Genomic DNA, 12226 nt, shown 5'->3' with positions numbered 1-12226 from the left:
GTTGAGCCCAATTTTAAACCAGTTAAAAGCCAATTGAATTTTGCTTTAATAATTTTATTTAATTGTCTCTCCCATTCTAAATTGCCATACTTGCCATATTTGTTCATTGTCAACGCAAACAGAGCTTATTGAAATGATGCATTTGATGCATAAATTTGCAAGCCTGTATATCAAGAGCATGTGACTTGAAACTATCAACTAAAGGGGCAGACAGCTGGATTAGGGAAGTCGGTTTCAAGTTAGTAATTTGGGCCAGATTTGTCAAAGTCTGGTGGACAGGGGCATAGATGTCTGCCCGGCAATGCATCCTCACATTTATCATTGCATACTACAGCTAGTGTGCAACGCTACTCCTTGCTTGTGTGCAGCCGACCGCACGCGAGCAAGGACTGTCAATCTTCCAGGGGAGAAAAGCCTGGGGGAGATTGAGATACACCACATAACAGGTGGCAAAGTGGTAACCGCTGATTCTTAAAGGGACAGTATACACTCATTTTCATATAACTGCATGTAATAGACACTACTATAAAGAATAAGATGCACAGATACTGATAAAAAAATCCAGTATAAAACGGTTTAAAAACTTACTTAGAAGCTCTCAGTTTAGCTCTGTTGAAAAGGCAGCTGGAAAGCCCACTGCAAGTGGAAAATAAGACACTACCCCCTCCCCTTCTTTTGTATATGAAAAGACCCTTTACACAAGCAGGAGCAAGCTGGAGTAGGTAGCTGACGGTAGTCTCATAAAACTTTGGGGCTTGGAGAGGAGTCTGAAAATCAGAGCAATGTTATTTAAAAATAAGCAAAACTATACATTTTTTAAAAAACAACAACAACTTTATGGGCTATATAAATAGATCATCTACAAAACATTTATGCAAAGAAAAAATAAGAGTATAATGTCCCTTTAACTCTTGACTGCAAGTTCTCTCATGTGAGCCTGCAGCCGGGTCCTTTGATAGATCTAGCCCTTTGTGGCATGTTCTGTACAAACCTGTGGTAAAAGATGACTTTGAAACTGGTTTTAGTGAAAAGCAAACTTGGAGATTTGTCTCCAAATCAGCTCTCTTACCTGACTTTCATTTTCCAGTTGGTTTACTAAAGTTGAACATTATTGAATAGACCACAAAATGTAATGACAAGACTGAGCACAGCAATAAGAAGAAAAAAAGAAGAAACAAACAGAATAGTGCAACTGTAATACAAATAAATATATAAAATCAGAGAAAAATGTAAGATGTTTTTAACAAGAGAGAATAACATGAGTCTGGATTTCATTCTCAAGCTAAACTACAGTATGACTTAATAGGGTGGCTTAACAACCTTCAGCTTTTCTTTTTTTCTGTAATGTAATTAGTTCTACATCACTTCTGTATAATATGACAAATCTATACCCTGTCTCCAAGTGTTTAATCCCAGAGCTGCTTTAGTAAGCTGAAGATTAATGCCATGCGGAAATGTTGATGTATTTAGCAGTATTAGTGCCAATTATAAACTGTTAGAAAAGTAACATGCCCTGACCTTGATGGAAGTTTTTTTCCAGATCTAGAGCCATGCCCTGCTTTGTATAATGTATATATACAGACAGACAGACAGACAGACAGACAGATAGATAGATAGATAGATAGACAGATATATAGATAAAGAGAAAGAGAAATATCTTATATATAAAATTACTAGTATACTTAAAGGGACACTCAAGTCAAAATTAAACTTTCATGATTCAGATAGAGCATGCAATTTTAAACAACTTTCCAGTTTACTTCCATTAACAAAATGTGCTCAGTTTTTAATATATTTACACTTTTTGAAGCACCAGCTCCTAGTGAGTATGTGCAAGAATTCACAGAATATACGTATATGCATTTGTGATTGGCTGATGTCTGTCACATGGTACAAAAGGAGTGAAAATAGACATAACTTTGAAATTAGTCAGAAAAAAAATCTACTACTCATTTGAAGTGAAGCATTTGTTGATTATGCAAATTTACTGTATTGACTGGTCCTTTAATGTTAAAGAAAGATGGGGGAAGATAAATCTGTATTTCACTAATAAAATGATGGGCAGATATGCTAATAGTCTATCCACCAATTTGTTAAAAGCTCATGTATGATTTCATCCATCAATAATTCTAATACTATAAAGTAGATGAGACAGAGAGGCCTATTTATCACGCTTCGTATGGAGCTTGTGGGCCCGTGTTTCTGGCGAGTCTTCAGACTCGCCAGAAGCAGCAGTTATGAAGCAGTGGTCTAAAGACCGCTGCTCCATAACCTGTCCGCCTGCTCTGAGCAGGCGGACAGGAATCGCCACAATTCAACCCGATCGAGTACGATCAGGTTGATTGACACCTACCTGCTGCCGGCCGATTGGCCGCGAGTCAGCAGGGGGTGGCGTTGCACCAGCAGCTCTTGTGAGCTGCTGGTGCAATGCTGAATACGGAGAGCGTATTGCTCTCCGCATTCAGCAAGATCTTGCGGACCGGATCTGCACTATCGGATCAGGTCCGCAAGACCTTTGATACATATGCCCCAGAGGCTGTTAGTGAATATACTTCAGTCCTACCTAGTTTGTAAGACCAATGGATCTTCTTTTTTTTTTCTTCTGTTTGACAGCAATTGTGGTTTCCTATTTCCTCTGTGAGTTATTAAAATTATTTGCCTGTGTATCATCTGATTTGCTACATTGGTATTAATACTCTCTGATCATTTAAATCCAATTTAGAAAGAAATCAAATCTGAAAAAAAAAAAATATAAACATAGCCTGTTGTATTAATTTACCATCTCCTACCAACTGGGCATTATATAAAAAGCACAAGCAAATAATACTGTCAGGTATATGAACAACCCCCAATTAAATTGCTGTATTGTGTAAAAGTCATACTGTAGCATAACTGCTCGGTGCCTGATAATGCAACTCCCACTGTTTTATTGGTTGACAAGTTCAAGCCTCCATAAAGCTAAAAAAAAGAAAGATTTATTTAACATGATTAAAAAACAAACAAACTGAAATGTGTAGCACTGTTTTAGAGACAAAAAAAAATATGAAAAAACAACAACAAACAAATGCATATTTAAGGGGTACACGTGGATTAGAATTGTAGCACAAAAGTATATTTTGATCAAACACAATTTCTTTTCTGTCTAGAATGTTGCCATCTCTCTGGTACATCACACTGATACTACTACCAGCATGCTTGAAATCTCAGAAGTTACCAACTAGAGACGAGGAACTCTTTCAGATGCAGATCAGAGACAAGGCTCTTTTTCATGACTCATCTGTAATTCCTGATGGAGCAGAGATTAGTGGATATCTTTTCAGAGACAACCCTAAAAGGTAATTAACATGTAGGATATATAATTATTGGACAGATTTAAAGGTACAGCGTACACCAATATTTTATCCCAATTATCCATTTTACCTAGAGTGTATTAAGTTGTTTATATATAGCTCCTTCACCTTTATTTTCTCATTTGATATAGCTGAGTTTGTCTGTTTTTTTTCTCATACTGAACATTTCCAAACTTAAGTTCTGATTACACAAAAACCATGCAAACAAGAAGATTTAGATAAAATAATGCTCCCAGTTGGTGTCTGTGACAGTGATACTAAAATGTTCATTTTTCATTGCTCTCTCTAAGTAACAGTTATTTCATATACAAAAATATACCTAAAGGTGCAGTTTCCCATAAGTTTAAAACTCTGCAACTGGTGTAACAAGTCATTGTAAACACATTAAGGAGAACATAACTTTACAGTACACTATCCCTTTAAGTTAGCTTACATTTTCAGTTTAAACTTAAAAACCAGTACTATCAATCATCCCAAATTTATATCAAAATATGTGAATATTTTTGTTGTTAAAGTTTACAACTTGAATGTGATCTAGCCAATAGCCATATTCATACGAAAGAAAGGAGGTGCATTTAGTAATCCCATATTTCTGCTCTACTTACCCAACCACCTCTAATGTGTTCAAAATAGTTTACAAAGGCAGAAACATGAGCATTAAGTGCACATAACTCAGCACACAAAGAGAACATACACTCAATTTATCAACACAAAAATGTGCTTGTTTACTTTTGTGCAATTCTTTTTTTATTTTCTTATATTACTGAGATTATTTATTTGATTTTCTCATGTTACTGAAATTATTTATTTGATTTTCTCATATTACTGAGATTATTTATTTGATTTTTCATATTACTGAGATTATTTATTTGATTTTCTCATATTACTGAGATTATTTAATAGAATTTTCTCATGTTACTGAGGTTATTTATTTGATATTCTCATATTACTATTATTTAATAGAATTTTCTCATGTTACTGAGATTATTTAATAGAATTTTCTCATGTTACTGAGATTATTTAATAGAATTTTCTCATGTTACTGAGATTATTTAATAGAATTTTCTCATGTTACTGAGATTATTTATTTGATTTTCTCATATTACTGAGATTATTTAATAGAATTTTCTCATGTTACTGAGGTTATTTATTTGATATTCTCATATTACTGAGATTATTTAATATAATTTTCTCATGTTACTGAGATTATTTAATAGAATTTTCTCATGTTACTGAGATTATTTATTTGATTTTCTCATATTACTGAGATTATTTAATAGAATTTTCTCATGTTACTGAGGTTATTTATTTGATTTTCTCATATTACTGAGATTATTTAATAGAATTTTCTCATGTTACTGAGATTATTTATTTGATTTTCTCATATTACTGAGATTATTTAATAGAATTTTCTCATGTTACTGAGGTTATTTATTTGATTTTCTCATATTACTGAGATTATTTAATAGAATTTTCTCATGTTACTGAGATTATTTATTTGATTTTCTCATATTACTGAGATTATTTAATAGAATTTTCTCATGTTACTGAGGTTATTTATTTGATTTTCTCATATTACTGAGATTATTTAATAGAATTTTCTCATGTTACTGAGATTATTTATTTGATTTTCTCATATTACTGAGATTATTTAATAGAATTTTCTCATGTTACTGAGGTTATTTATTTGATTTTCTCAAGTCACTTTGTTTTTCTCTGGTCACTATTGCAAACGCCTCCATACCATACACTTATAATGGGCCTCTTTTCTTCCTTTCTTTCGTGATTCCAGATATTTTCAATGGTGTTGCATTTTTAATAAACCTAGAAAAGATCCACCAATGCAATTTGGATTTGCATTGATGTCTAAATAATAAAAAAAATAAGCTTACAAAGTCATTATAAATAGTTTTTTTATACATTGTAGTCAACATTTTTCTTTGTCTCTTGTAAAAGACGACATTTCAAAATGTAATTTTCCACACTTGTCACACTTGCAGAGACAGCTGGCCAAATTGCCTTGGACATTTTAACCTTCCTTCAGTGCCCCTATACTTACCTTGCTGGTCACCCCTGAGTTTCAAGTTTTTTTCCATTTTCTCGTGACAGGGAGTTCTGCCAATGACAAGTCATTCAGCCCTCGCCACTGACAGAAAATGATGTGCTTTACCACCAGTGCCTCTTCTTCACAAACTGTTGTATATTAGGAGCCCTTTTAATCTGGATTTACCTTATTCTGGGTAAATACATAGGATCTAGTAAAGAATGATGAACCCAGCATGTAAAAGCAGAATGGGAACGCCTTGCATCCCTTCATATCAAGCAAGAGGACCATTCAGGGGCATACATAGTCATCACTAGGATCCAAGGCAAAAACTGTGAAGGAACCCACAATTACAACAGATCTCTTTTGGCTGTTTGCTATAAGCAGAAGCTAATTTAACATCCACATAGCAGAATTAGAAACTACTTCTCTGTAACTGCCATCCTTCCCCCTTGCTTGGTCTGTGCCTGAAGATATGCCCTTGTGCAGCCTTCCTGTACAAACATCTTGGCAGGTTTTTCTGTAGAACAACACTGTAGTGGCCATTTTGGAAACTTTGTCATCATATTATAAAGGCAAACCCATACATTTTTCTTAAATGGTTAGCCCTTTTTTCCAGAGGGCTCACAGAGGGTCTATACATGATGCAGGTGGAACTAATGCCCACCAGCCCCCCCTGTAACAATATCACTACTGACCACTGCCAAGCTGCAGGAGGGAAAGAGGACAGAACAAACTCTCTGACACTATGTACGTGAAAAAAACATTTTGCACTAGATTACGAGTGGAGCGCTATTTAGTGCAACCACTCACGCACTACCTGTGCTAGAAGTAAGCTTTATGTGCACATTGGGTAGTGCGTGTATTACAAGTTGAAAATAAAAAGTTAAACACCCTACTACTTGCACGCTAACCCGCTTGCATATTCTCAAGTGCGCTACCCAACATGAAAATATGAGTATTTCACATTCCAATGTTCTTCACATAGAAGAATATGTTCTATTTATTAATAAATACACATTTCTTCAAATATCTGATGGTATTTTGGTACAATATATAAATATATATATATATATATATATATATATATACACATATATACAGTATATATATATATATATATATATATATACTGTATATCTAATTATATAGATATATACAAATATATATACTGTATATATATATACATATACAGTATATACGTGTATATATATATATATATATATATATATATATATATATATACATAGAGCATATTCTGCTATGTGCAGAACATTTGAATGTAAAATATTCACAGTAAATACATAGTTAAAACCTTCAATAAATATGAATATTGCATTAATATGCTTTTACATGTCTTCATCTACTTGACTGCAAAGGGCTCCAATGCACTTATATATTGCACAATATATATATTTGTGTGTTGAGTGGAGCGCTATTTAGTGCAACCACTCACGCACTACCTGTGCTAGAAGTAAGCTTTATGTGCACATTGGGTAGTGCGTGTATTACAAGTTGAAAATAAAAAGTTAAACACCCTACTACTTGCGCGCTAACCCGCTTGCATATTCTCAAGTGCGCTACCCAACATGAAAATATGAGTATTTCACATTCCAATGTTCTTCACATAGAAGAATATGTTCTATTTATTAATAAATACACATTTCTTCAAATATCTGATGGTATTTTGGTACAATATATAAATATATATATATATATATATATACATATATACAGTATATATATATATATATATATATATACTGTATATCTAATTATATAGATATATACAAATATATATACTGTATATATATATACATATACAGTATATACGTATATATATATATATATATATATATATATATATATATACATAGAGCATATTCTGCTATGTGCAGAACATTTGAATGTAAAATATTTACAGTAAATACATAGTTAAAACCTTTAATAAATATGAATATTGCATTAATATGCTTTTACATGTCTTCATCTACTTGACTGCAAAGGGCTCCAATGCACTTATATATTGCACAATATATATATTTGTGTGTTTATATGTGTATATATGTCTATAAATACATATATACACACATATAAATACTTATGGACACACATAAATATATATATACTGTGTATATATATATTTATATACAGTTTATATATACTGTATATATATATATATATATATATATATATATACTGTATATATATACATACATACATACATATAAATATTTAGACATGTATGTCTGCTTTTTTTTCTAACACCTGAGATCTCATATCTTTGATCCTTTATAAAAAAAATGTACATTTTGTTTTTTTAATAATTTTTATTAGATGGTGTTATTATGATGGTAACTTTTATATGTAATTTTAATGTGTTTTGTGCAACCTTTTATTCGAGTAACAGTTAACCTGAACTCTGTGTTTGCGCTAACCCCACATGCTTTAACTTCAACTGCACTCAAGCGATCGTGTTTACGTAATAACTTGTACTATGTGTGCTACTTCCAATGCACACAAACAGGCACAATGAACCCGATATCGTTCGCACGCAACTGTTACTGCCCCACTCGTAATCTGGCCTTAAATCTGTTGCAAGTACTGAGGACCTAATGTGCTAGTTCTGCAAACCATTAATTTTATGCTGTAGTTAGACTTAAAAGGGCATTAAACATACGCTGTAATCCCATAACATACTGTTATTTTGTTTGCCTTACCTGCTTCTGCTTCTCCACCAGAGAGGCTGGAAAACTATGTACTTAAATGTGCATATACCTGCCAAAGAAAATGCTACAATGTGTTTTCTTATGCACTATTGCTTAGCTATATATAGGTGTTTATTCCTTTAAAGGGTTTAATTACAAGAAATCTAGCGCTGTACATGGCAGGCGATTGCAGGCTACACATATATTCTACCCCTAATTTGCCCAGGAGCCATGGCCAGCTGCAGTAATGTTGGACGGTTAAAACATAATTATAGATAAGCAATAGTGTAATAAGAAAGTACTCAAATGCATTATAGCAGCTGTATATGCCTTTAAGTATGCTTCCATTTACCTGTCCCAGCTTAGATCAGTGCAGGAGCTCATTTCTATCTGGCCATAACAAGCTACAGTCTTAGGAAATTAAATAAACATGAGAACTTGATCTGCAAAACTCTCAATTATATCATTAAAATTATGATCTAAAAATGATTTTAATACATTTATTTTGTGTACAAATATTTTGCAATCAAATGGTTTATATGTAATAGCTTTATGTGCACGCTCATACAAGGTAATTGTACAGCCTTTATAAGAGGTTCATAACCTTGTTCTTTGTCTGCCTTCCCTAGGTATTTCTTTGTAGTGGAAGAAGACAATACACCTTTATCAGTCATTGTCACACCATGTGACGCACCATTGGAGTGGAAGCTGACATTACAGGAACTTCCCGAAGAAGCCAGTGGAGAAGGATCAGGTAATATAATCAGCGTATTTGTGACACAAAATGTCAACTTTTTTAGGGATTGCAATTCTAAAATAAAACTATAAGAATGACAGTATAATGTTTGGTTCTTTCAGAGTGTAAAAATACACATTCTTAAGATACAAATAAATATGTAGAAGAGATTAATGAGTTTATATATGCAGTTTCTTTCTTCAGAACAACAAGGAAAATAAATCAAATTTAAAAAATATATAAAGCATTTTAAAATGATAAAGATTTAGAATTTGTTTTATAATGCAAAAGTACTACAAAGTCTGCAGATCTGTTGCAACTGATTCAATGCTGAATGATTTATGTAAATTAGGCTATTATTTGTATTAGTAGTAACAGCAGTATCATTATCATATAGCATAATTTTTCTTGTATTGAAAATTGTATTATTGTAATGTTTGCTATTTTTATTTGTAGGGCATACCTATTTATCTTTGCAATATGTGCTGCTTTTTATTTATTCTTACTTCTCTTTGCTGATACACAATCTTAGCAGATGTTGAGTCATGTCCAAATAATTAAGTGTTGCCATGCTCTCAAAATGCAGGCTATGCTTTTTACAGCACAATAAATGTATAATAATGCATTTTTCTAATGTCTGAATTTGCAGGTGAACCTGAACCATTGGAGCAGCAAAAGCAGCAGTTTGTGCATGAGGATGGTACTGAGCTGTTCTCTTACAAAGGCAATGATGTGGAGTATTTTGTTTCTTTAAGCTCACCATCTGGTTTGTATCAACTGGAGCTAATTTCAACAGAAAAGGACACACATTTCAAAGTATATGCTACTACAACTCCAGAGTCTGATCAACCCTACCCAGAATTACCTTATGATCCAAGGGTTGATGTGACCTCACTTGGACGTACCACGGTCACGTTAGCTTGGAAGCCTACACCCACATCATCTGTTCTGAAACAGCCAATTCAGTATTGTGTTGTCATCAACAAGGAACACAATTTTAAAAGCATTTGTGCTGTAGAAGCCAAGATTAATGCGGATGATGCCTTCATGATGGCGCCAAAGCCTGGGCTTGACTTTAGTCCTTTTGATTTTGCTCATTTTGGCTTTATTTCAGACAACAATGCAGGCAAAGATAGATTTATATCAAAAACCTCATCAAAGATGTTAAGGCAAATAACTGCCAAACCAAAAGTGGATCTTCAGAAGGTTTGCATAGGGAATAAAAACATATTTACAGTCTCTGACCTGAAACCTGACACACAGTACTACTTTGATGTCTTTGCAGTAAACTCTGCCACAAATATGAGTACTGCTTATGTTGGAACATTTGCTCGAACCAAAGAAGAGGCAAAGCAAAAAACTGTTGAACTCAAGGATGGTAAGGTGACTGATGTATTCATTAAGAGAAAAGGGGCAAAGTTTTTAAGGTTTGCTCCAGTTTCTTCACACCAAAAAGTAATTTTTTCTGTCCACTCCTGTCTGGATGCCATTCAAATTCAAGTCAGAAGAGATGGAAAATTAATTTTATCACAGAGTGTGGAAGGAGTACGCCAATTTCAACTAAGAGGAAAGCCAAAAGCTAAATATATGATCAGACTCAAAGGAAGCAAAAAAGGTGCTTCCATGTTAAAAATTTTAGCAACATCAAAATTTAACAAGCAACCATTCCCTTCTCTACCCGAAGATACCAGAATCAAAGCTTTTGACAAACTGCGTACTTGCTCCTCCGTCACTGTTGCATGGCTGGGTACACAAGAAAGAAATAAGTATTGTGTTTACAAAAAAGAAGTGGATGATGATTATAGCGAGGAGCAAAAGAAACGAGAACAAAACCAGTGTTTGGGACCAGATACAAGAAAGAAATCTGAAAAAGTTATCTGTAAATATTTTCACAGCCAAAATCTTCATAAAGCAGTTACTACAGAGACAATTAAAGGGCTTCAGCCTGGAAAGTCTTACATGTTGGATGTTTATGTCATGGGTCACGGAGGCCACTCAGTCAAGTATCAAAGCAAAGTTGTTAAAACAAGAAAGTTCTGTTAAGATTCTTCTGAACTCCTATGTGAAATGTATCCTACAGTTACCGTATTGACTGACTACTTGTGCAGCTGACAGTTGTGACTTGATATGTACAGTATATAGAACTTTGAAGAAAGATACCAACTTGTTTTCTTCTGTTTACATACAAAAGTGATTGTTTGGAAGTTATTAACATGCTGCTTCTTGGAGAGTCTCAGGCAAATGTCATGACTATATGTTCAACGGCCTGCTTTAGATGCAAAGTAGATTATAATATTGCCAGGAATTGGAAAATGGATGGAAAACCAACTTTGGTTGCTTCATACACTGCATGAGCTGCTTCTAAATTATTTTACTACATAAATAGCCTTGGCAAGTCTAATGGCTGTCTTCCTGTTCACAGAAATACTATCTAGAGATGATAAACTGACTATCTGTAAATTATTTTATAAAGTCTTGTCTTAAATGTTTATGTTTTATGACTGTAAACTGAAATCATTCCCTTCTCATACAGTTTTATTAAGTATTAACTGGACTGCAATCTTGCTAATTCATTGGCTATTGTACATTTTACACAGCTGCTTTTATTTTTTAAATATGTATTGTATGTATAAAGATGTTACACATATATTCCTGTACATATAAAATTAAAAATATGAGATTATATATTCTGTTTACTCAGTGTTTAATAAATCAAAACTGTGACCTTTTTATGTAAACATTATTTAGATTTTTGTTGTTGTTGTATGAATATATCTTAATGCAAATACAATTAGAGTTACTGGGAAAAAACACACACACATTTATATATGAAGCAATGCATACACGTGAATAGAGAAGTACTAGAATTTTTTTTTTTTTATCTGTTTTTGAATTTTAATGATAAGATGATAATGATAAGTTGTTCTTAATGGGAATTATTATAATTTATTTTGTATAGTTCCATCAATAGTGCTTGTATTATTGTAATTCTAAATAAAAAAAACCATACAAGCTAAATGATATCAATTAATGGTTTTAGCAGGAAATGTACTCATCAAAATGATAAAAAGTCAAATATTTGCAGTTTTGCAGTAGTTTATGATATGGAGTAAAAAATAAATGTGTTTTACCAGTAAAGAAGGAAATACATTAAAAAAAATAACTAAATAAATAACAGTTTAGGTTAATTTGGAAGGCTATAAATTAGATATTTAAAATTATTATATATATATTTTTTTTAAATTAAATCATTTAAAAGTTAAGTTTTCTTATATCTACTCAAGAGCTTGTTTTTTTTTTTGTTTTTTTTTTAACTTTTTTGGTGGTTTTAAATATTGCAAAGCCAAAGTTTTAGGCACAAACGTATTGTCATTAGTTACTACAAAAC

The 12226-nt window shown here is 32.7% G+C and overlaps 1 protein-coding gene across 1 annotated transcript in view; it reads left to right on the top strand.

The window, feature by feature from the left end:
• The window catches only part of NDNF (neuron derived neurotrophic factor), a 41208-nt gene extending 29632 nt beyond the window's left edge, over nucleotides 1-11576 (top strand). The window contains exons 2-4 of the mRNA XM_053700813.1: nucleotides 3147-3335; nucleotides 8732-8856; nucleotides 9488-11576. Coding sequence (XP_053556788.1) covers nucleotides 3148-3335; nucleotides 8732-8856; nucleotides 9488-10881 — 1707 coding nt within the window. The 5' untranslated portion in view covers nucleotide 3147 and the 3' untranslated portion in view covers nucleotides 10882-11576. The remainder of the gene's footprint in view (nucleotides 1-3146; nucleotides 3336-8731; nucleotides 8857-9487) is intronic.
• The last annotated feature ends 650 nt before the right edge of the window (nucleotides 11577-12226 follow it).

The sequence above is a fragment of the Bombina bombina genome, chromosome 2 (genome assembly GCF_027579735.1).
Source record: "Bombina bombina isolate aBomBom1 chromosome 2, aBomBom1.pri, whole genome shotgun sequence".
Taxonomy (NCBI): Eukaryota; Metazoa; Chordata; class Amphibia; order Anura; family Bombinatoridae; genus Bombina; species Bombina bombina.
The sequence above is the reverse complement of the archived record's forward strand: the minus strand, read 5'-3'. Positions and strand labels throughout refer to the sequence as shown.